Consider the following 23,380-nt stretch of genomic DNA (forward strand, 5'->3'; position numbering starts at 1 on the left):
CACGCGCGCAACCTCCCCTCCCGGTGTGACCTCCTCTGGGCACGCCCACTGAGAACGTCTCTTTAAGGAGCAGGTCCCCGACCGACGCACCTTGCTCCACCCCCGACCCTTCCGGGATCCTGTTGGCCTTTGCTTTGCAGGCCACACCCACGGGCCAAGCCTCTGCGGGGAAAGGCCACAAGCCACCGCCCACCCTCCTCCACCCTGCCGGCTCCCGGCACCCAGCTGACATCTGGGGGCCCCTTTCTCCACTCGCGGTTTCCTGCCTCCCTTCCGTTCCGACAGCACCCGACAGCTGCCCCACCCAGCTCAGTTACCCTGACGCCCTGGGAAGGACCGTGTCGTCCCTTCGCCCCACAACTCCCACAGCCACGACATCCCCCCAGTTTCATCACACCCACGTCCTGAAACTCCGAATACCCCATCCCAGACTCCCAAATCAAAAAGTCATTCTAACTGTCATCATGCCTAAGTCTTAAAGTAATGAGGCAAAACATTAAATGATCACACAAAACAGTTTCTTTCCATAAAGCAATAAATATATATATTTCAAACTCTGTACAACAGACTGGAAAACAAACTTCCAAGAAAAAGATTAACACTCACTATTCTTTTAACTGATTCCAAATGTTTCCCTCCCCCCCCCCACGCCCAAAGTAGGTGGCTCACACTTCAGGTCTCTGTGCGCAGCCTGCCAAGGTCACCAGCTTCCAGGAGTTCAGGAGGTGATGACCTCACTCTGAGGCTAGGGCTTTAAACCTCTGCCCTGACGTCTCTGCAGCCAGGTGCAGCGAAACTGAACCGTTTAGGTGGCTGTTGCCGGTAGGAGCCCCTTCTCTGTCAAACACACCAAACGGAATGAGAAAAACAAAGAGAAACGTCCCCCAAACACACTCACTCAAGAAACCAACACCAATAAACCACAGACAGCTCCTCCCACTCCTTTCTTCAATGGAAGGAGTGAGGAGCGAAAGTTTCTTTCCTCCTTTTGTTGACTCTTAACCCAGTGAGGCTCCCTGGCTGGAGACAGTGGCCCCGGTCATACTGGGATCACCATGTGCCTCTGCAGGATGTCCATTAGGTTCTGAGCCCCTCTCTGCCGGGCCAACTCTAGGGGGGTGAGACCCGAAGCGTCCCTGTGATGGAGATCGGATTCGGGAGCTAGGAAGCTGACCACGGAGGTATGGCCCTCTCGAATCGCCAGATGGATGGGGAGCGAACCAGTGCCGTCCAGGGCATTGACATCAGCACCATGCTCCACCAGGACCTTCAAGGTGTCCAGGAACCCGGTGCGAGCTGCATCGTGCACTGGACTGGTACCAGAGGCATCCTGGACATTGGGGCTAGCGCCTTGCTTCAGGAGTTCCAGAGCAACTGCTGGACTTCCAAACATCATGACCTATGGGGGTAGGGAGCAGAAAGTTAGGAGGTTCCCACTGGAAAACAAATCCAGAGTGCCAGTGAAGGAATCCTTCAGTGAACAGGGACATACCAGGAAAGACAGGCCCCCCCATCTAGGGAGCTGTTTAGGACCCGGAACACGCACACCCAAGACTCACTGAAGATACAAAAGACCCTAACTACAAAAGTGACTCTCATGAAACTTTAAGGGGCCAGGCAATGGGACCACTCCTGTAATCCCTGCACTTGGAAGGCCCAAAATAGGTTAGCCTCAAATTTAAAGCCAGCCTGATATAGAGTGAGACCTCTCAGAAATAATAATAATAATAAAAAGTAATGAAGAAGAAACAAAAACAAAGAGAATAGAAAGGAAGGGGAATGGGGAAAGGAAGTGAAGATAAAAACTCTGAAGTAGCTGGGCGGTGGTTGCGCACGCCTTTAATCCCAGTACTTGGAAGGCAGATGCAGGTGGATCTCTGTGAGTTCGAGACCAGTCTGGTCTACAGAGCAAATTCTAGGACAGGTTCCTAAGCTACCTTAGGAACACTGTCTCGAAAAAAGCAAAACAAACAACAAAAACAACAACAAAAAGAAAACTCTCAAGGAACCAGGAGCCTCTCTCAGGAACAGGGCTATGGGAGATCCTAGAACTGCTAAATCCCTCCAGGTAATGCAACTCCACCCATCTTCTGAGAACTACTTAGAATTTTTGCGAAAAAAGATGCTCTAGGGAATAGGGGTCCCCTTTGTCCAGGGAGAACTTCTTTAGACATAGGCATGATCTTCAGAACGTATGAGCATCCACGTAGAAGAGGAACCCCCCATAAATGCCACCACACATTATGGAGTCTTCAAGCAATAGGAAATTTTTGTAACTGGGACACTCAGAAGATTGAAAAAAAATCCACACCACCTTCAGAAATGAAGACTTCTCCTCACCCCCAAATAACCAGAGACCCTTAAAAAGGACTCCTACAAAAAAATGGCTATCTCCTACTTTTCTGAGATCGAATGTCTTTTTAGAAGTCCCAAGAAATGAGCTGTCCCCAAAGACTGGCATGAAAAGAAGCTGAACCCCAACCCACCCGCGGAATAAAGGTCTGCAGCGAAACTGATTCTGGGCTTGACGACTAGGAATTCTTTAAGAGCTGAAAAGTCATCCCCTCCCCCACCCCGCCCGCACCACCCCACCCAACACTGGTGCAAACAAGGAATGGTGCTCAGGGGATCACCAACCCCGGTCAGGAGACTAGGAAGGATGCGGTGTGGGAGCGGGCTGTCAGCCAGGCCTCACCTGCAGGGCCGTCTTGCCGAAGCGGTTCAGAGCGTCGGGATGCACCATCTCCCGGTGCAGGAGGCGGCGCACCTCTAGCACGTCGCCACGGGCCGCTGCGCCACTCAGCCGGTCGCCGACACGGACTTCTTCCAGAAGCATCGTGACACGGGTGGTCTGTGAAACCCACCCAGTCCCAAGCCCAGTCCAGGTCAAGGCTGAGGAACCAGCAAGCGCTGGATCAGAACACTAGGGCTTCCCTTCCCGGGAGCTGCAGAGCCACTGGGGCCTACTCTACGGTGACTCCCCGGCCGCAGACCCTTCGGTGCCGTACGACCCGGTTCTCGCACCCGGCTCCTCCCCCTGTCACCGTGAGAGGCGGCGAGGAACCCCGCCCAGCCCTTGGGCGCCCGCCCCTTGGGCCGGGTCTCCCCAGACTCACCCTCCCTCCTCGGCTTGGGCGGGCGTGGTCTGCTCCGAGCCGCTCTCACCGGCCGCTGTAGTCAGCCGTCAGCAGGCGGAGGAGCGCGTCACACGCCCCGCCTAGAGCGCCCTTGTTTTCTTACGAACTCGCAACACAGTAGCGGGAGCCGGTTTGCCCAGCGCCCGACCTCCATAAGCCCCGCCCACCGGGGACACAGCCAATCAGAGTGCGTTACCGGGAAGGTTTGTCTCGCCCATAGAGGTGGTGTGCCTCGTGATTGGCCAGCGGGCGGCAACCGGTGGGGCTGCCCGCCACCGCAGGGTGTTTGGTTTTTCAAACCCGACGGGCGGGAAAGAGAGGGAAGCTTTAACTGACCCCAGGAAAGAAGTTGGAGACAGGCTAGCGCGGGCTGATGCTGGGTCTTTAGCGCCTCCGGGAGGAATGGAGGCAGGACTGGAAACTCTCAGAACTGGAATATTCTATTTATTTATATACCCCGGAAGTCCTAATGAGCTCTTACTATGGGTCGGGAACTTAGTTCATTCATTTTACTGCTGTGCAAGAGGAACGGCCTCCTGGCGGTCAGGTGCGCGCCTTCATATATTTTTTTGTTTGCTTTAAATTTATGAGACAGAGTCTCACTATGGCCCTGTCTGGCCTGGAACAATTCACAGATATCCACCTGCCTCTACATTAGTGCTGGGATTAAAGGAGGGGGCTTTTTTTTTTAATTATTTTATTTTTTTTTTAGAAAGGGTCTTGGAGGGCTGGAGAGATGGCTCATAGGTTAAGAGCATTGTCTGCTCTTCCAAAGGTCCTGAGTTCAATTCCCAGCAACCACATGGTGGCTCATAACCATCTGTAATGGGGTCTGGTGCTCTCTTCTGGCCAGCAGGCATATACACAGACAGAATATTAAATAATAAATAAATAAATATTAAAAAAAAAAAAAGAAAGGGTCTTGGAGCCGGAGCCAGGCAGTGGGGGACCTTTAATCCCAGCACAGCACTTGGGAGGCAGAGGCAGGCGGATCTCTGAGTTCGAGGCCAGGGTGGTCTACCAAGTGAGTTCCAAGACAGGCTCCAAAACTACACAGAGAAATCCTGTCTCAAAATCGAAAAAAAAAAAAAAATCCAGGAAATCAAGACAGAAGACAAGTCTTATCCATTGAAAGACATCCTGTTCTTCCAGAGGACCCAAGTTTGGTTCCCAGCACCTACACCAGGCAGAGGCAAGAGGAGTGATGAAAGACTGGAGACAGTCAGACCCTGTCTTCAAAAAAAAAAAAAAAAACAAAACAAACAAAAAAAAAAAAACCAGCCAGGCACACACCTTTAATATCAGCCCTTGGGAGGCAGAGGCAGGTGAGTCTCTGTAAATTCAAGGCCAGTCTGGTCTACAAACCGAGTTCCAGGACAGCATAGACCATAGACTGTTACACAGAGAAACCTTGTCTTGAAACACCCCCCCCCAAAGAAAAAATCAAAAGAAAAATACGCATGAGCAAACGCCCTGAGGTTCAAAGTGTGTAATGAGATGGAAAGGGAGAATGGGTGGGTGGGAAGGTGGGCAGGTGGCTGCGGAGTGGTGTGCAAAACAGACACCTTTCACTTTTAACAAGATGGGAACGGCACCAGGGTTACGTGGGGCAGTTGGACTGCGGGATTTTAGAGTGACCTCTGGTGGCTACAGAGGGGACCAGAGAGGGAAAGGGAACGAAGGGGAGGGTGCAGAGGAAGCAGGGTGGAAGATTGGCCAGTAGACACTTCCACCTAAGCACTTATGGTCAGTCCCAGGCCATAGCCAAGAAGCACATCCACAGCTGTTAGATTTATTTCAATGACACCTAAAGCTCAGATGTAGGGCCAGCAGGGCCTCGGCTCAGCAGCCCAGAGCTGCCCAAGGCAGGTCATTGCAAGAAGGCACTCGTGGCGGGGGAGGGGCTGTTCGGCCCTCTACATGTAAAATCAGGATGAGAGAGCTCCAGTCTAGACAGCTGAGTGAGAGGTCCCAGGTGCTGGCTGCCAGAATGTGTTGTCAGTGCCCTAACCCAGCATGAACACACACACACACACACACACACACACACCATCTCTCTATAGTCTGCAGTTCAGATCTGGGGAGAGAGAAGCCTCAGGTTCAAATCCCCACTTCTTCTCCCTTCTAGCTGGTACGAAGCTGATAATCTGCAGAAAAAGATGAGCAGGGACCATCTTAGAACCGAGAAAGGGGAAATAGAATCCTCCAACACCCACAAAATCTATCCTGGGTCCCAACACACAAAATTACCCCTGGAAATATTTCATAATGCTTAAGGCTTACAGGTTTGGGGTGGCTGGATGGTAGAGTTCCTAACTATTGCGTGTAAAGCCCTGGTTTCCATCCTATTGCCAAAAAAAAAAAAAAAAAAAAAAACCTTGCTTAGATCAGGATGAGTTCCACGCAGGCGCCTTCCTCTAATCGCCAGGACCATATACAGGCAGCATAAGGGCTAAGTGTCACCATCTTGTTCAGACCTTATGGTCACCATGAAGCCAGCCAGCCACCCCATTTTAAAGATGTATAAGCGGAAGCGTAAGGAAGCATGCATGGTAAGGGAAGGGTTTGGGGCAAAAGATGTTTTGGAACTGTCCCAAATATCATCAAAGTTATCAATCCCCATGCCCTTCATCTCCTTGTATAGCTCATTGTCCCAGAGAGCCAGGCTCTTACCCCCACTCTGGGTGATGTAGCGAACCCAGGGCAGGGCCTGGTACCCACTTTTCTCAATGATCTTCATGTAACGGACCTGGAAAACAACAAAAAAAAGGAGTGGCCAAGAACTAGGGATATAGCTCAGCAGCAGAGTTTCCTTCCAGAGTCACTGGTGAGGAGCTGGGGTCTGAGTCGTGGGAGAATCCCTGTCTAGCCAGTCCCTGGGTTCAGTCCTGGTATGGGGGGTTACTGGGGGGGGGGGAGATGACGAGAGGTGGAAGGAAAAGTGATGGTCTGTGTCAAGAGAACACACAGGGCATACTTTAGGATGCAAATGACACAAGCTGGGCATGACAAGCACACAGAGGGAGTGATCCAGGCCAGTAGGGAAAGGAAATACAGAGGGAAAATACAGGACAGAGTTGGGGGCAGGACAAGAGAATAGAGAATACTCTGTAGGCGGGGGAGGGCAGCTGAATAGTGATTGGGCAAGGGGAGGCAGAGAGGAAGAGCCCCAGCCTGAGAACAGAAGAGGTGGGGACCTGGCATGGGGACACATCCTAGGACTCGCTTGGGAATCTAGACAGAAGGATATTCTAAACTCAAGGCCAACCTGAGTTGTGTGGTGAGTTTGAGACCAGCCTGAACTAAGAGTGAGTCCGTGGGTAGCTTGGGTTCCAAACAAAATAATAACACCTGCTGTGGTGGCACACGCCTCCAATCTGAGCACTCTGGAAACAGAGGCAGGCAGGTCTCTGCTTGAGTTCAGTGCCAGTTGGCCTACAAAGTGAGTTACAGGTCAGCCTGGCTACAGTGAGATCCTGTCTCAAAAAAACAAAAAGGGGGCTTGAGAGATGTCTCAGTGGCTAAGAGCACTCTGGCTGTTCTTCCAGAGGACCCGGGTTAGAACACTCTGTAACTCCAGTTCCAGAGGATCTGACACCTTCTGACGTCCACAGGGACTGTACGCACGTGGTTCACAGACATAAGCAGGCAAAACGCTGATACACATAAAATAAATAAAAGCTCAAATGAATAAGTAAGATGTGAGATGAGAGGTGATTGGAGCCTCACCTGGATGCCAGAAACGGTAAAGTATGGGATCTCAAACTTGACCCCAATAGGTGGCCGGCCCTCCACCTCCTCAGTTTCCACGCTGGGGAGTCCGAAGTGGGCACGCATCAAGTACTCTTTGCCACCCTGTGGACACACAGAGGCATCAGACTCTGTGGGTGGTCCGCCTCTGTCTCTCAGACAACCCTCACAGCAGCCTCCACAGAGGATCGTCCATTATACAGATTTCAAAGTTAAGAGAGCTCGCTGAGACCCATAGGAAAAGTCTAACTCCTGTCCCTCAACTGGAGGAAACAGGTCAAATCTAACAGTGGCTGGGTTCAGTGGCAAAGGCCCATAGTTCCAGTTACATTGAAAACTAAAGCAAGAGAATCAAAGAATACAAGTTCAAGACCACTCTGGGGCCGGGCGGTGGTGGTGCACGCCTTTAATCCCAGCACTCGGGAGGCAGAGGCAGGCGGATCTCTGTGAGTTCGAGACCAGCCTGGTGTACAAGAGCTAGTTCCAGGACAGGCTCCAAAACCACAGAGAAACCCTGTCTCGAAAAAAAAAAAAAAAAAAAAAAACACTCTGGGGTACAGAGTAAGACCTTGTGTCAAGAAACCAACGGTCCTCAGGAGGCAGAGGCAGGCAGATCTCTGTGAGTTTGAAGCCAGCCTGATCTACAGAGCAAGTTCCAGGATAGGCTCCAAAGCTACACCGAGAAAACCTGTTTCAAAAAAACAAAAAAGAAACCAAGGGCTCGCAGAACAGAGGTAGAACAATAGGGTGTTCAGCCCCCATGTCTCACCCTCACGTAGGCATGCATGCATGAATCACCAACCCTGAGGTGCAGCTACGCCTTAGTGCTGCTCTGGGTTCCATACCCAGCACCACGTAAACCAGGTGTGGCGGTACCTGTGCTCCTGGCACGTAGGAGAGAGAGGGAGGTCACAGGAGACCTTGTCTCAAAAATGGAAAGATGTGACTGGAGATGACTCAGTGGGGAAGAGCTGCTCTCCCAGACAACCCACGTTTGGTTCTCAGAAGCCACAAGGCAGTTCACAACCAGCTCAGTTTCAGTGCCGGGGATCCAGTGTCTTCTCTGATTTCCATGAGCACAAGGTGCACACATGATGCACATACTATATACAGGGAAAATACTTACACATATGAAAAGATTTAAAAAGTCAGCTGGGCAGTGGTGGTGCATGCTTTTAATCCCAGAACTTTGGAGGCAGAGGCAGGTGGCTTTCTGTGAGTTCGAGGCCAGCCTGGTCTACACAGTGAGTTCCAAGACAGCCAGGGCTACACAGAGAAACCCTGTCTTAAAAAACAAAAAACAAACAAAAATTAAAAAGTCAATAATAAAAAAAAAAGGACTATCAAGGTTATGAAACAAGAAAGGCACTTCTGGCCAAGCCTGCCGACCTGAGTTCAATCCATTGGGGAGGAGAGAACCTATTTCTATAAGATATCCTCTGGTTTCCACCTGCACCCCATGGTTTATGCACGCACACGCGCGTGCACACACACACACACGAAATAATCATAGAATAAAGCCACTAGTGCTCAGAATGTGGAGAATGTGGTCATAAATGGACATTATAGCACACACTTGGGAGGCAAGCAGATCTCTGTGAGTTCGAGGCCAGCCTGGTCTACATAGTGAGTTCTAAGCCTGCCATGGATACACAGTGAGACCCTGCCTAAAAAAACAAAAACAACAATATCAGCAAAAAGAATGTGGGTCAATTGTCATCCATCCCATTTCACAGATGAGCTGAGTCTATGAAGGAAACACCAGGAACCAAAGCCGTATCCCGAAGGACTTATGGGGTAAGGAGATGCTATTTCAGGAAGGTTCAGTTTCTCCACCTTGGTTTGGTTGGGGTTTTCAAACAGAATCTCATGTAGCCTAGGCTAGACTTGAAATAGTTACATATTTTTTATCCTCCTGCCTCCACCTCCCAGCTGGAAGGAAGGCAGACACAGTAACACATCTAGTGTACCCCCTTCTTCAGCCTCCATGATAGCCATGTGCATACTGATGAGGTCCTCATGTGGTGCAGGCAGGCCCCACCACCACTAAAGCCCCTCTCACCCTGGGTCCCACCTTTCCTAATACTCACAGGGAAGGACTTGATACTCCAAATGACAACATTCTTCTCGGGCACATACTTGGCACTGCCCACACTGGTCTTGAAGCGTGGGGAATCTGCATCGCTGGGTACGGGCACAGATATTTCCACGCCGTTGGCCACTGACTGCTTCTTAAATTGCCCCTTAGCCTGTCAGGAGAGAGCAGGAGGCAAAAAAATCCAACCTGAGCAAGATTAGTGTTGGATGCTTGTGATCCCAGCTACTCTGGTGGCTGAAGCAGGAGGATGTCAAGTTCAAGGCTAGCCTGGACTATAGAGACAGTGTTCAGGGTCAGCCTGGACTATAGAGACAGTGTTCAGGGTCAGAAAAATGACAGCTTGAATTTTGCAGGAAAATGGATGGAGCTAGAAAATATTATTTTGAGTGAAGTAACCCAGACACAGAAAGACAATTATCACATGTACTCACTCATAGGTGGTTTTTAAATAAAGCAAAGAAAACCAGCCTACAAACCACAATCCCAGAGAACTTAGACAACAATGAGGACACTAAGAGAGACTTACATAGATCTAATCTACATGGGAAGTAGAAAGTAGAAAAAGACAAGATCTCCTGAGTAAATTGGGAGCATGGGGACCTTGGGGGAGGATTGAAGGTGGGAAAGGAGAGGTAGGGAGGGGAGCAGAGAAAAATGAGCAGAGCTCAATAAATATCATGGAAAAAAAAGAAAAGAAAAACAGAAAACAAGGAAGAAATCTAAAAAAATAAGAAAGAAACTAAGAGCCCTACATCTTGATGTGTAGGCGACAGGAAGTGAGCTCACACTGGACATGGACTGAGCATGAGTGAGAGAGTGAGAGCTCAAAGCCCGCCTCCACAGTGACACAAGGCCACACCTACTCCAGCAAAGCCACTTCCTGTGAGTTTATGGGGCCAATTACATTCAAACTATCACATCATATAAATTATGAAAATGTCATAAACTGGGTGGTGGCGGCAACAGCACACGCCTTTAATCCCAGTACTCAGGAGGCAAAGACAAGCGGATCTCTGTGAGTTGGCTTCTGTTCAGACCAACTTGATCTACTTGACAAGTTGCAGGACAACCCAGGGCTACATAGAGAGAACTTGTCTCAAGAAAGAAAGAAAGAAAGAAAGAGAGAGAGAGAGAGAGAGAGAGAGAGAGAGAGAGAGAGAGAGAAAGAGAGAAAAAAGAAAACTTTAATTCTAGCACTTGGAAGGCAGATGCAGACAGATCTCTGTGAGTCCGAGGCTAGCCTGTTCTTTACAGTGAGTTCCAAAACAGGCTCCAAAGCTACACAAAGAAAACTTGTCTCAAGAAAGAGAAAAAATAGCAGGCGTGGTGGCGCACGCCTTTAATCCCAGCACTCAGGAAGCATAGGCAGGTGGATCTCTGAGTTCGAGGCCAGCCTGGTCTACAAGAGCTAGTTCCAGAACAGGCTTCAAAGCTACAGAGAAACCCTGTCTCAAAAAGCAAATAAATAAATAAATCCCATAGTGAGTGGCACTGTTAGGAAGTATGGCTTTGCTTGAGTAGGTGTGGTCTTGGAGGAAGTGTCTCACTGTGGAGGCAGGCTTTGCGGTCTCATATATGCTCAGTCCATGCCCAGTGTCTCAAATCACTTACTGTTGCTGTGGGTCAAGATATATGACTTTTAGCTTCAGCACCATGTCTGCAGACACAATGCCATGTCCCACTGTGATAATGGACTAAACCTCTGAACTGTAAGCCACCCCAATTAAATGTTTTCCTTTGTAAGAGTTACTGTGGTCAAAAAAAAAAAGTTACTGTGGTCATGGTGTCTCTTCATAGCAACAGAAACTCTTAACTAAGACACCCATTCACATAAAATAAAAGCAAAATTTAAACAAATAAATAAGGGCTGAGAAGATCATTCATCTCTAGACCCAGCCCTTGGGAGGCGGAGCAGAGGCAAGCAGATTTCTGAGTTTGAGGCCATTCTTGTCTACACAGGGAGTTCATCCAGGGTTACACAGTTGAGATCTTGCAAAGATCTGAAGAGATGGCTCAGGGGTTAAGAACATTAGCTGCTCTTCCAGAGGACTCCACATGGAGGCTCATAACCATCCATAACTCCAGGTCCAGTGGATCTAGTGCCCTCATCTAGTAGTCTCTGTGGGCACAAGGTAGGCAAGTCTTGCATGGCAGACATGCATGCAGGCAAAACACACACACACAAACACACACAGTTAAGGAAAAAAGAGTTAAAACATAGTGTCTGTGCAGAGAAAGACTCCTCCCAGAGCTCACCTTGACCATGATCTCCACTCGGCTGTGGGAGAATTTCTCAATGACTGACTCGATCCAGATCAGGGGTTTGACCTGCAGGCAGAGGAGGCAGTGCTCAGAGATCCTGACGCCTGCCCTTGATCCACTGCCCACCACTTCCTTTGTGTCAGGCTGGGCCCCATCTCACCTGGGTGCTTAGGCGATAAGACATGAGTTCAAAGTCCCCATCCGGGGGGATGAAGGAGATGGTTCGGTCATTGTCAAAGCGTGAAAGCCTCACACACTGGTGGAATTTCACATCTTCCAGTTCCACAGACTTATTTTTGCTCCCTGAAACTCGGAGTGGAGCAAGCACAGTGACCCTGGAGCTGAGAAGTGAGTTCCACCCCACCATTCCTACTGGCTGCTACCTTCTCTAGTTTGCAGAGGAGGCCCAGGGTCTAGGCTGAGTGGTAGTGGTGGGACCTGAAACAGAAGCCCAGCGTCTGGCTCCCACCCCAATCTTCTGTTTTCTTTTTTTTTCTTTTTTTTGGTTTTTCGAGACAGGGTTTCTCTGTGGTTTTGGAGCCTGTCCTGGAACTAGCTCTCGTAGACCAGGCTGGTCTCAAACTCACAGAGATCCGCCTGCCTCTGCCTCCCAAGTGCTGGGATTAAAGGCGTGCGCCACCACCGCCCGGCTTCAATCTTCTGTTTTCTATTTTCATTTTATTCTTCTAAAAATTTTAGAAAGATTTTTTTTATTGTTGTTGTTTTTTTTTTTTTTTGGGGGGGGGGTTCGAGACAGGGTTTCTCTGTGGTTTTGGAGCCTGTCCTGGAACTAACTCTTGTAGACCAGGCTGGTCTCGAACTCACAGAGATCCGCCTGCCTCTGCCTCCCGAGTGCTGGGATTAAAGGCGTGCGCCACCACCGCCCGGCTTCAATCTTCTGTTTTCTATTTTCATTTTATTCTTCTAAAAATTTTAGAAAGATTTTTTTTTAAATTTTTGTTTTTTTGAGACAGTCTAACATAGCCTTGGTTGTCCTAAAATTCCATATGTAGACCAGGCTGGCTTCCAAATCACAAAGATTCGCCCATCTCTTCATCCCAGGTGTAGGATTAAACACATGAGCCACCATGCCCAGCACAAATTTTAGTACTTTTAATTAGATGGAGGTTTGTGTGTCTGAGTGATTGCATGTGTAAGTGTGTTTGGTGCTCACAGAGGTCAAACATGGTGTCAGAGCTCCTGGAGCTGGGGTTATAAATGGTTGTAAACCACCTGAAGTAGGTGCTGGGAACAGAGCTCAGGTCCTCTGCAGGAGCGAGAAATGTCCTCAGACACTGGGAGCCTCTCCATACCCTAATTTTCCCTTCGTACTGTGAGTGTATTGTGTGTATGTATTATATGAATTCATGTGTACATGTGGAAACCAGAGGTTCTTCCCTAAATTATTACATTTACTTATTTACTTGGGAGGTGGGGCATGCGTGCCCCAGTGCAAATGGAGGTCAGAAGACAGCTTGGAGAAGTCAGCACTCTCATTCCACCATGTGGGTCCTAGTTACTGAGCGACAGCCCTTTTCATGTTTAACAGACTGCTGTGGATGTGTGAGCATAGGTGTGTGGCTGCCACGCCTCTTCCCTCCCACCATGTCAAGGCTCCCCCCTCCAATCTAGCTGGCCTGTGAGCTTCTGGAAGATCCTCCTGTCTCAGTCTCCACTGCATACAGAAGTGCTTAGACTTCATGGGGCTGGAAAGTTGGCTCAGGGGAAAACAGCACTGGCTGCTCTGGAAGAGGATCTAGGTTCAATTCCCAGCACTTAAAATGGAGGCTGACACGTATGTAATTCCTCAGGTACCAGGGAATCTGACACCCTCTTCTGGCCTCTGTGGGTACTGCATAGACATGGTGCGCATACAGAAAAAAAACCCATATACATAATAAATGAACAAATAAACATGTAAACAAAATCTTTAAAAGGAGTTGGGCAATGGTAATACACACCTTTAATCCCAGCACTCGGGAGGCAGAGACAGATGGATCTCTGGGAGTTCAAGGCCAGCCTGATCTACATAGCGAGTTCCAGGACAGGCTCCACTCAAGGAAAAAAAAAAGAAAAGAAAAGGAAAAAAAAAAAAAACCTGTCTTGAAAACAACAATAAATAAATTAATGAATTTATGAATAAATAAATAAACAAAAAACAAACAATAGATCTTTAAAAGGAATGCTGAGATTTCAGATGTACACCAGCACTTCTGGGTTTTTCTGTGTGGGTTTAGGGATCTCATTCAGGTCACTGTGTATGTGGCCAAGTGATTTCCCTGTTCAGCCTTCTCTCTAGCGCACTGTCTTATCTTTTGACACAAAGTGTCTCATTCAACCTGGAACTCACAAACTAGCAAGCAGGGCTGGCCAGAGCACTCTGGGGATCTCCTCCAGTGTCACAGAGCAGATAAACACCACCATGCATACCCTTTGTATTTGATTTGTTCTGGGGACAGGGTTTCACCATGTAATTGTGGCTGTCCTGGATCTTGTTATGTAGACCAGGCTGGCCTGGAATTTACAAAGATCCACCTGCTCTGCCTCCTACATGCTGGGATTAAAGGTGTGCGCCACCACTGCCTGGCTTCTATGCCTGCTTTTTTATTTGTTTGTTTATATTTTATGCGCGTTGGCGTTTTGCCTGCATGTACGGTTGTGTGAGGGTGTCAGATCTCGGAGTTACAGTTGTGAGCTACCATGTGGGTGCTGGGTCTCCTGGAAAGGCAGACAGTGCTCTTGACTACTGAGCCATTTCTCCAGCCTCCAATGCCTGGTTTTCGTTTGTTTGTTTGTTTGGTTGGTTGGTTGGTTGGTTGGTTTGGGTTTTCTTCAAGACAAGATTTGTCTATGGAGCCCTGGTTGATCTGGAACTCACTCTGTAGACCAGGCTGGCCTTGAACTCGTGGAGATCAGCCTGCCTCTGCCTCCTGAGTGCTGGTATGAAAGGTGTGCTTGGTATGATCTTTTGAGACAGGGTTTTATGTAGCCCAGAACAGTTTCACATTCACTAAGTACCTGAGAATTACCTTGATTCCTGCTTCTACCTCCCAAGTTCTGGTATTACTCTTACATAACACTATGCTTGGCTCGACTTGGCTTTTGTTTCTTTGGTTTTATTTTACAGTGTGTGTGTGTGTGTGTGTGTGTGTGTACATTTGTATGTGTGTGTATATTTGTATGCGTGTGTACATGGACACCGGAGGACAATACAGGTGTCTTTCCTCAGGTGACATCCACCTTATTTTTTTTTTTTACTGAGACAGCATTTCTCTTTTGGCCTGGAACTTGTGGATTAGCCCCCCCTTGGCATTCTTAGTGCGGCAACCATTTACCTCTGCTCATTTCTTATAACCCATCTGCTACCCTAACAAGATGACACTGAACTCCTCACCTTCCTGCCTCAGCCTCCAGAGTGCTGACATTACAACATGGATTATTTTGTCTGTCTGTGAGATGTTTAAATATTATTAACCTGTCTGCTCCCACTAGAATGTCAAGGCCAGAAATGGGCTTGGTCAGCAGGCAGCTCTCATGAACAAAGAAAGCATTCCCTAGGTGAACTTTGCTGCTGAGACTCAAGGCTCCATTATGAGAGAGCATGTGAACACTTATCTCAGAACTGGCCTCCATCTAGGGGTAGCCCCTCCCCGGGAAGGGGTTCCCCCCCAATCTTACGGCCAGTAAGCTCAAAGAGCACTCGGTCATTGAGGCCCAGCCGCAGCTCTGGCATCCCAGACAAAAACACCTTCAGCTTGATGGTGCCCACAATCTCGCTGAGCAAGACACTGCCATTAGCATTGACCTGCAAAGGGGGTATCCCAATATGGGGTGTCAACAGGTACAGAGTCCCCCCTCCTGCCCCCAGGACATGAGGCACAGAAGCTCACCAGAAGGTTAACAGACTCTATGACATCAATGAAGACCTCATTCTTCTTGTACTTGATCCCCTCGGAGCGCCACGACACGGCATTGGTGACTGTGGATGGTACTCGAGACTTGCCTGTCTCCAGCTTGTTGCCCTGTTGTGTGATGTACCTATCGGGAAGAGCAGTGAGGGTCTCAGCTAAACCAGGGACCCCTCAGAGGGAGCAGCCTCCCGGTCACTGGCACCTTCTCGTACTCACTCCTGCAGGATCTTGCTGTCTGTGGTCTGCGGAAAGCCGAAGTCCATGAGCTCATCCAGCAGCTCGTACACAATGACAAAGTTATCACGGATGCTCTCCTCCTCCAGCTCCTTAAAATACTCACAGAAGACCTGGGCGTGGGGTCCCAGGGAACACACTCAGCCAGTAAGCAAGTATGGACCACCTGCCTACTATGTGCCTGGGCTGCAAACAAAGAGACAGGCTTTCTCCCATGGAACAATTTAACGAGGAAGTGATAGCCACGGGTGATGGGGTCAATCATATCCAACATGTCAGTGTGGGAAGGAAACAGCAGCGGAAACCTACACCTCGAAGAATCTAGACTGACAGCTAGAGGGGTTAAAATGGGTTTTCTGGGTGTGGGGATGGTACAGGGGTTGGAAGAAACCAGCACCTTGCTTTAGGTCAGAACTCTACGCCGGGCGGTGGTGGCGCACGCCTTTAATCCCAGCACTTGGGAGGCAGAGGCAGGTGAATCTCTGTGAGTTCGAGACCAGCCTGGTCTACAAGAGCTAGTTCCAGGACAGGCTCCAAAGCCACAGAGAAACACTGTCTCGAAAAACCAAAAAAAAAAAAAAAAAGAACTCTACAAATGAGCAACACCCCAGCCCCTCCCTGGGGATTCTATGCAGGGGCTCTACTAAGCAGCTACACCCCAACACTCCAGACTGTTGCTCTGAGACAGGGTCTGGCTATGGAACCTAGGCTGGGCATGAACTTTCCATCCTCTTGCTGTAGCCTTCAAACCTCTAAAATGAGAGGTCTGATCCATCTTGTTCTCCCTAAGAAAAAAAGTGTGGAGGCCACGTATGGTGGTTCATGTCTTTAATCCCAGAACTCGGGAGGCAGAGACAAGGGGTCTTTTTGAGTTCAATGCCAACCTGGGCTATAGAGTAAGTTCCAGGATTAAATAGAGAGACCCTGTCTTAACAAACAAAACAAAACAAACAAAAAAGTTGGGGCTGGAGAGACATTCAGGGGTTAAAAGCACTGTGTCCCATGTTCAGTGCCCAGCACCAAGACAGCAGCTCACAACGGTCTGTAACTCCAGTCCCAGGAGATCCAACATTCCATTCAGGCCTCTGTGGGCACTGCATCCCTGAAGTACATAGACATACGAACAAGCAAAATACCCGTATACATAAAATTAAAAGTAAATAAATCTTAAATAAAGTGTATATCTTATAGATCCATGTCCTGCACCATGAATCTGTGTATCTGTCAGGTGTGTAGGGCCAGTGATGTGATGCAAACGGAAGAGAATAAAACAGAGTAAATGGATGTAATTCTCCAGCACATGAAAAACCAACATCAAAGCAAAACAGACGAGACAGATGGCTTAGCAAGCAGTCACTCGTTACCAAACCTGATGACCCTGGGACCATGTGCCGAAGGCTAGCTGTCTCCTGATCTCCACACCCATACTTCACACACATGTGCACACACATGTGCCAGTGCACACACACACACACAAAGAACTAACTGAATACCTGTAATACATTCCAATAAAAAACTAGGTACACCTGTGCCTGGAAGTTCAAGGTCAGTTGGGCTGCAAGAGAGCCTGTCTCAAAAATAAATACACAGACATGACTACCTGAACTAAACTGAGCAGTCAGCATCCTATTATGGAGAGGGATGTGGGAGACAACACCACTTCTGGGAATCTATAGGCCATTAATGGTTGCTAGGGTGGGGAGACATCTTTTTTTTCTTTTCCTTCCTTCCTTCCTTTTTTTTTTTTTTAAAGATTTATTTATTTATTAAGCATACAATATACTGCTGGCAAGGAAGGCACCAGGTCTCATTACATTACAGATGGTTGTGAGCCACCATGTGGTTGCTGGGAATTGAACTCAGGACCTCTGGAAGAGCAGCCAGTGCTCTTACACTCTGAGTCATCTCTCCAGCCCTCCTTTTTTTTTTTTATGTGTGTGTGTGGTTTCTCTTCATAGCCCTGGTTGTCCTGGAACTTGCTCTGTAGACCAGGCTAGTCTCTAACTCATAGAGATTCACCAGCCTCTGCCTCCAAAGTACTGGGATTAAAGGCTTGGACACCACCATATGGCAATAAATAAATAAATAAATAAATGAATGAATAAATAAATAAAAATAATGATGGCCTTCCAGAGGTTGCAGAGCTAGCTCAGTCATTCAAAGCACTGGCTGCTCTTCCAAGGACCCAGGTTTGATTCTCAGCACCTACATAAGAGCTCAAACCATCTTTCAACCCCAGTCCCAAAGGCTCCAATGCTCTATTCCAGCCTGCTTGGGCATGTGGTTCACAGACTTACATTCTAACACACCCATACAGATAAAAATAAATTTTAAAGAATTTAAAAATTATTTTCGGCTGGGCAGTGATGGTGCACCTTTAATCCTAGCACTAGGGAAGCAGCAGCAGGATGTTTTCTGTGAATTTGAGGCCAGTCTGGTCTACAAAGTAAGTTCCAGAACAGTCAGAGCTGTTACACAGGGAAACCCTGTCTTGAAAAGAAAAACCAATAAAATAAAATAAAACAAACTTCCAGATGTATATAAAGTACACATGTATACACGAAAGACAAGCTCGTTTCCTGAAGTCTCTGCTCTATCCCCGGGACGTCTCACTACACATTTACAAAGGTTCTAACATCTGAAACACCCAACATCAGGGCACGCCCAGCACTGAGCACACCGATGCTCAACCTGCATCCCCTCATTTGAACCTCGTTCTGCTCAAACCCCTTAGCCTCCACTCTATGCACATCTCAGGGCCTTGTTCACCTTGCCCTCTGGGGAGGACACTTTCTCTGTATTACTTCACCTCCAAGGCCCCCTTTCCGTATCCCTTTCTTCCCTTCCCGTTACAACAGCACTCCTGTTGGGTTTGTAGGCACAGAAACAGCAAGGAAATGGGACTAGACCCCAAACTCAAATCTGGGGCCGACTCTTCCTAATCCAGAAGTGAGAGGAGAGAGAAGGCTTTAATGGGCATGTCATGGGGGGGAGCACAAGTAGACAGACAGACCAGCTAGCAATGAGAGGCCAGTACCTACCTCCACAGTCTTGTACAGAAAGGAGTACACCAGAGAGGCATTGGCGTTCTTCAGCGTGGTGGCCACCACTGGTACAGTAAGGTTAAGGACAAAGAGCCACTTTTGAGGGAGGGGTACTACATGTCTCCTGAAGTCCCCCACCCCATTCCTCCTACCCCTTACCCCATGCACTGTGTAAACTGGTCTCAGTACATCGCCCGCCCTCTAGATCAAGTTCTTGGCACTCTTGCCCAGCATGGGGTGGATGCAGTAGAGGTTGCTGTGTTTGATCCACAAGAAGTGTACTCGGCCATGGCTCAGCAGCGGGGCCAGCACACCCTCCTCCTCACGTTGCATAAGCAGTGGCATGAAATGGTCAATCTCCGACATGGGCACGTCACCTTTGTAGTTTCGGCTAATCAGGGGCTAAGGACAGGAAGAAAGGACTCAGCCATCACTAGTACCCAGACCCAGGGTTCAGGGGCCTTAGGATGGCATATTCTCTTTTCTCTAACCCTCCTTCTTCCCCATATACACCTGGCCTCTATTTTGTTTTATGGAGGGGATGGGGAGATAGTACCTCACATAACCCAGGCCAGCCTTGTAACTGAGGATGACTGTGAAGTCCTGGTGCTCCTGCTTCTACCTAGCTATGAAGACAAACCCTCTACCAGCCGGACGGTGGTGGTGCACACCTTTTATCCCAGCACTTGAGAGACAGAGGCGGGCGGATCTCTGTGAGTTCAAGGCCAGCCTGGTCTCTTATAAGAGCTAGTTCCAGGACAGGCTCCAAAGCCACAGAGAAACCCTGTCTCGAAAAAAATAAATAAATAAAAATAACAATAAGAACAAGTAAGAGGATTACAGCGTGGCCTAGAGGTGCTGTGTGGTTAGCTTGTGTTCCATCCCACCACCGCGGAAGAGGAGGAACCTTTGCTAAGGGGTCCAGTGCCTGCCTCAGTCTTTTTTATATATAATGTATTATTTCCATTTCATTTTACATCCCAACCACAGCTCCCCCTCCACGCCTCCCCAGTCGTGAGGCAGGTGTCATTGTCTCCATTTTCTAGACTGAGAAAGTAGGGACTTAAGACCGTGACCACAAAAAGTAGACAAGCTGACCTGAACCCTTCTTCATGAACTGTTCTTGTTCGAGAGTATTTTATTTCTTTGTTTTGTCTTGTTGTTGTAGCCCAGGCTGGCCTTGAACTCCTGAGCTCAGGTCATCCTCCTGCCTCAGCTTCCTGAGTAGCGAGGTTGACAGATACACAGTACTTAATATGGTTCCTTCCACTGTCCTTATTGTTTGCTTGTTTGTTTTTGTTTTTCAAGACAAGTTTTTCTGGGGAGCCCTTGCTGTCCTGGAACTAGCTTTGTAGACCAGGCTGACCTCGAACTCACAGAGATCAGCCTGCCTCCAGAGGCCTGTACCACCAACTCCCGGCTCCACTGTTGTTACTGTTTTTTCACAAACACTGTTTTTTGTGTGTGCACGATGTGTGTGCGGCACTGTGGGTCCATGGCTAGTGTGTATGTGGTCAGAGGACAATTTGTGGGTTTTCTCCTTTTCCCTTACTTGGGTTCGAGGCTGAAACTCAGGTCACCAAGTGGCTGTTTGATTTTGAGGCAGTGTGTCATGTAGCCTCAAATTCTCTTGGTCTCTTGAGCCTTCTGCCTCCGCCCCCCAAGTGCTAGAATTACGGGTGTTTATACAGTGCTCTGGGATCAAATCTAGCCAGCTCACAACTGAGGCACATGCCCAGCCCTGTTAATTTTATTTCTTTATACTTTATCCTTTATTACAGGGCTCTCTTTTCATCAACTGCTATGATGACCACTGGAGAAGGGACTGGCAGCTTGCAAGGAGAAAGTGAAGGCCTTCCTCTCCAGATAGTTACACTGTGCTAGTTTATTGAGCTCTATGGTTTGCAGAAGGGCTGTGCTCACTGGTTCAGAGCGCTCATATGGCAGGGATCTTTCTTATTCCCATTTTACATATAGGGAAACACTAAGGCAAGAAGTAAAGCCCCTTGCCGCAGACGCTGGCTGGAGGGGGCGGGTCCCTGGCTCCGGGACCTGCTCCAGCGGCCTCTCCCGGGCTCCCTCGATCCCTTGCCCCCTACCTCACCTTGCCCTTGACGTCCAGAATGAAGACTGCCGAAGCCGACATGGTGGCAGCCGGTGAAGCTGAGCGGCGGGAGCGAGAAGGAGAGGCAGCAGCGCAGCTTCCTTCTTCCTGCGGAAGCGCCCTCACCCAGGTGAGCTGCCAGGTGAGCGCGTCTTAAAGGGGAGGCCGTCAGGTGAGCGCGTCTTAAAGGGGAGGCAGCCAGGTGAACGGCGTGGTCGGCAGCAATGCTGATACTGCTTCTGAGGCTAGGAAAGGCAGAACTTGAGGTGTGACAGCTGCCCTGTCTGATTTTCTTTTCTTCTCTTTTTTTTTTTTCTGATTTTCTTTTGGTGATCAAGAATGCCTGGGTGGGGGATTGAAGAGACTGCTCAGCGGTTAAGTAAGTCATTGACTGACTGCTCTTCCAGAGGACCTGGGTTCAATTCCCAGCACCCACATGGCAGCTCACAACTGCCTGAAAATGCAGTTCCACGAGATCTGACACCTTCACACCAATGCACATAAAATAAAGTTAAATAAATCATTAAAAAATATTTTTAAAAAATGCCTGGGTGGATTTGTGTGTCCTCCAGGACACGTGTCCATTGATCTGGCTACCATCCACTTATCTCCCCTTCCGGCACACGTCCATCCACATCGGCATCCATCAACCCAGCCATACATACAAGCTTCTGTCCATCCACTAGAGTGTTAATCTGCTCATGTATCTATGGACCTTGCTCCCTCACCCACAAATGCCAGTCTCTGACGGACTTAGCCCCACTCACGGAGGCACGAACAGTTTCAGTTGGTGACCCCGTGTCACCACCAGACAGATGTTCAGTATGTCAGTCCTTCTCACTCACTCGCACAATACATTTTTTAATAATTTATTTATTTGCATTTTATGTGCCCGTATGTCTGTGTGAGGGCGTCAGGTTCCCTGGAACTGGAGTTACAGACAGTTGTGAGCTGCCGTGGTGGTTACTGGGTATTGACATGGGTCCTGTGGAAAAGCAGCCGGTGCTCTTAACTGCTGGAAAATCTCTCCAGCCCCATACACTACACATTTTACTACTTTGTCTTGTTTGTTTGTGGTCCCCCAGAAACAGGGTTTCTCCGTGTAACCCTGGCTGTCCTGGAACTCTGTAGACTGGACTGGCACTGAATCCACTCGTGTCTGCCTTCCCAGTGCTAGGGTTAAAGGTGTCACCACGCCTGACCAGTTTTTTGTGATATTTCTAATTCTAGAAGGAAGGTTGAGATTACCGAGGATGACCTAGTCATTATACTGTTCAGACCTGCCTCAGTTTTACAAGTCTTGAGATTAAGGTCACAAGCTACCACGCCTGATTTTGTTTTTTTGTTTTCTAACTTCATTTATTTATTTAATAGCCCAGGCTGGCCTTAAACGCAAGATCATCCTGTCTCTACCTTCCAAATGCTGGACTACTGTTTCGCGGAGTGGGGAGAAAAGGAACCGCCTCAAACTTTCCTGGAGACAACGGCTTGATGCTCTACCAAGGAAGAAACGTTTCCTGAACGGCCGTCAGGGGGCGACACAGCCCGCTTGAGCCTCTTGCCGCAGCCACCCCTCTTTTTCCCTCCCCTAGCCCCTCTACCCCGCCGGCTAACCAGCCAGACGCAGTCCTTTATCTGGCCGGGAGGACTCAGAGAGCAGCCACGGGAATTGTCCTAAGGCAGAGGCAGGGCGCTTGTCGGTAGAGTTACCCAGCCAGCACTGAGGAATCCCAGCACAGAGAGTCAGAAGGCCACATAGCCAAGTTACTAAGTCACAATTCTGTTGTTCTAGTTGTTTTTACCGTCCTGTGAGGCAAGTGCTGTACCACTGGTTACTCTCTCAGCCCTTAAAATGTTTTTGATGGGTGCCAGGTGGTGGTGGTGGTGCATGTCCTTAATCCCAGCACTTGGGAGGCAGAGACAGGAGGATCTCTGTGAGTTCGAGGTCAGCTTGGTCTACAAGAGCTAGTTCCAGGACAGGTTCCAAAGTTACAAAGAAATTCTGTCTCAAAAAAAAAAAAAAAAAAAGTTTAAGGCTAACCTTAAACTCCCAATAGTCTCACCACACCCTTCCTAATAGCTGCATCATCTTCAGGCTTGCTATAATTACTGACAGATAATCACACATACACCTTTTTTTTTTTTTTTTGGATTTTCGAGACAGGGTTTCTCCGTAGTTTTTGGTTCCTGTCCTGGAACTAGCTCTTGTAGACCAGGCTGGCCTCGAACTCACAGAGATCCACCTGCCTCTGCCTCCCGAGTGCTGGGATTAAAGGCGTGCGCCACCACCGCCCGGCACACATACACCTTTTTTAAAAGACCTATGTAGCCCAGGCCTTTCTATATGGCCAAGAATCACCTTGAACTCCTGTTGAGACTGCTCCACCTTCCAACTGAAGGATGATGTACATACCCTACCACAGTCCACTGACAGGGTGGGCAGTGGGGGTGTGGGGGGTGCAGTGGTGGGGATGGAACCCAGGGTTCTGTGTATGCTAAACAAGCACTCTACCAGCTAACTACAGCCTCCACTCTCTAAGAGAATGCCTGAGGCAGGGTGGAGCACGCCCAAGGCAGAGACAGGGGGATCTCTGTGAGTTCCGGGCCAGCCCTGTCTACACAGTGAGTTCCAGGACAGCCAGGACTGTTACACAGAGAAACCCTGAGAAACCCTGACACAAGAAAAAGAAGAAGGAGGAGGGGGTAGAGAGGAGAAAGGGGAGGAGGGGGAGAGGGAGTGGGGGGAGGAGGAGGAAGAAGGGAAGAGGAAGTAGTCGTGGGGAATCACAGGAATGCACAATCGTGCCCAGTTCTATGGTGCTAGGGATGGAGTCCAGGGC

General features: G+C 48.8%; 2 protein-coding genes across 4 annotated transcripts; both read right to left on the reverse strand.

Moving 5' to 3' along the window:
• Positions 1 to 650: 650 nt before the first annotated feature.
• On the reverse strand, positions 651 to 3,184 carry Cdkn2d (cyclin dependent kinase inhibitor 2D). Of its 2 annotated transcripts, XM_057768139.1 has the most exons (3): positions 3,117 to 3,184; positions 2,696 to 2,851; positions 651 to 1,399 (listed from the first exon to the last, which is right to left on the reverse strand). In XM_057768139.1, exons 2-3 carry the CDS (start codon positions 2,834 to 2,836, stop codon positions 1,040 to 1,042), a joined length of 501 nt encoding a protein of 166 aa, XP_057624122.1. In that variant the 5' UTR covers positions 2,837 to 2,851; positions 3,117 to 3,184; the 3' UTR covers positions 651 to 1,039. The 2 variants fall into 2 exon arrangements, with proteins under 2 accessions (XP_057624122.1, XP_057624121.1); XM_057768138.1 differs by lacking the exon at positions 3,117 to 3,184 and having other exon boundaries at positions 2,696 to 3,043.
• A 1,592-nt stretch (positions 3,185 to 4,776) lies between these two features.
• On the reverse strand, positions 4,777 to 20,638 carry Ap1m2 (adaptor related protein complex 1 subunit mu 2). 2 transcript variants are annotated; one of them, XM_057767681.1, is made up of 12 exons: positions 20,541 to 20,638; positions 18,682 to 18,838; positions 18,434 to 18,501; positions 15,375 to 15,505; positions 15,138 to 15,285; positions 14,926 to 15,052; positions 11,408 to 11,550; positions 11,242 to 11,313; positions 8,978 to 9,136; positions 6,867 to 6,992; positions 5,811 to 5,886; positions 4,777 to 5,284 (listed from the first exon to the last, which is right to left on the reverse strand). In XM_057767681.1, exons 1-12 carry the CDS (start codon positions 20,580 to 20,582, stop codon positions 5,262 to 5,264), a joined length of 1,272 nt encoding a protein of 423 aa, XP_057623664.1. In that variant the 5' UTR covers positions 20,583 to 20,638; the 3' UTR covers positions 4,777 to 5,261. The 2 variants fall into 2 exon arrangements, with proteins under 2 accessions (XP_057623664.1, XP_057623663.1); XM_057767680.1 differs by having other exon boundaries at positions 11,408 to 11,556.
• Between the last annotated feature and the right edge of the window lie 2,742 nt (positions 20,639 to 23,380).

Source organism: Chionomys nivalis, chromosome 4, assembly GCF_950005125.1.
Source record: "Chionomys nivalis chromosome 4, mChiNiv1.1, whole genome shotgun sequence".
NCBI lineage: Eukaryota > Metazoa > Chordata > Mammalia > Rodentia > Cricetidae > Chionomys > Chionomys nivalis.

What these genes read in the sequence shown, in the direction of transcription:
- Cdkn2d (XM_057768139.1), bottom strand. Translation starts at nt 2,836, where the DNA reads ATGCTTCTGGAAGAAGTCCGTGTCGGCGACCGGCTGAGTGGCGCAGCG. An exon ending in TCGGCAAGACGGCCCTGCAG is followed by an intron (nt 1,400 to 2,695) that starts GTGAGGCCTGGC and finishes CTACCCCCATAG; the next exon opens with GTCATGATGTTTGGAAGTCC.
- Ap1m2 (XM_057767680.1), bottom strand. Translation starts at nt 20,582, where the DNA reads ATGTCGGCTTCGGCAGTCTTCATTCTGGACGTCAAGGGCAAG. An exon ending in TTCTGGACGTCAAGGGCAAG is followed by an intron (nt 18,839 to 20,540) that starts GTGAGGTAGGGG and finishes TCCTGTCCTTAG; the next exon opens with CCCCTGATTAGCCGAAACTA. An exon ending in CTTATCGCCTAAGCACCCAG is followed by an intron (nt 11,314 to 11,407) that starts GTGAGATGGGGC and finishes CTCTGCCTGCAG; the next exon opens with GTCAAACCCCTGATCTGGAT.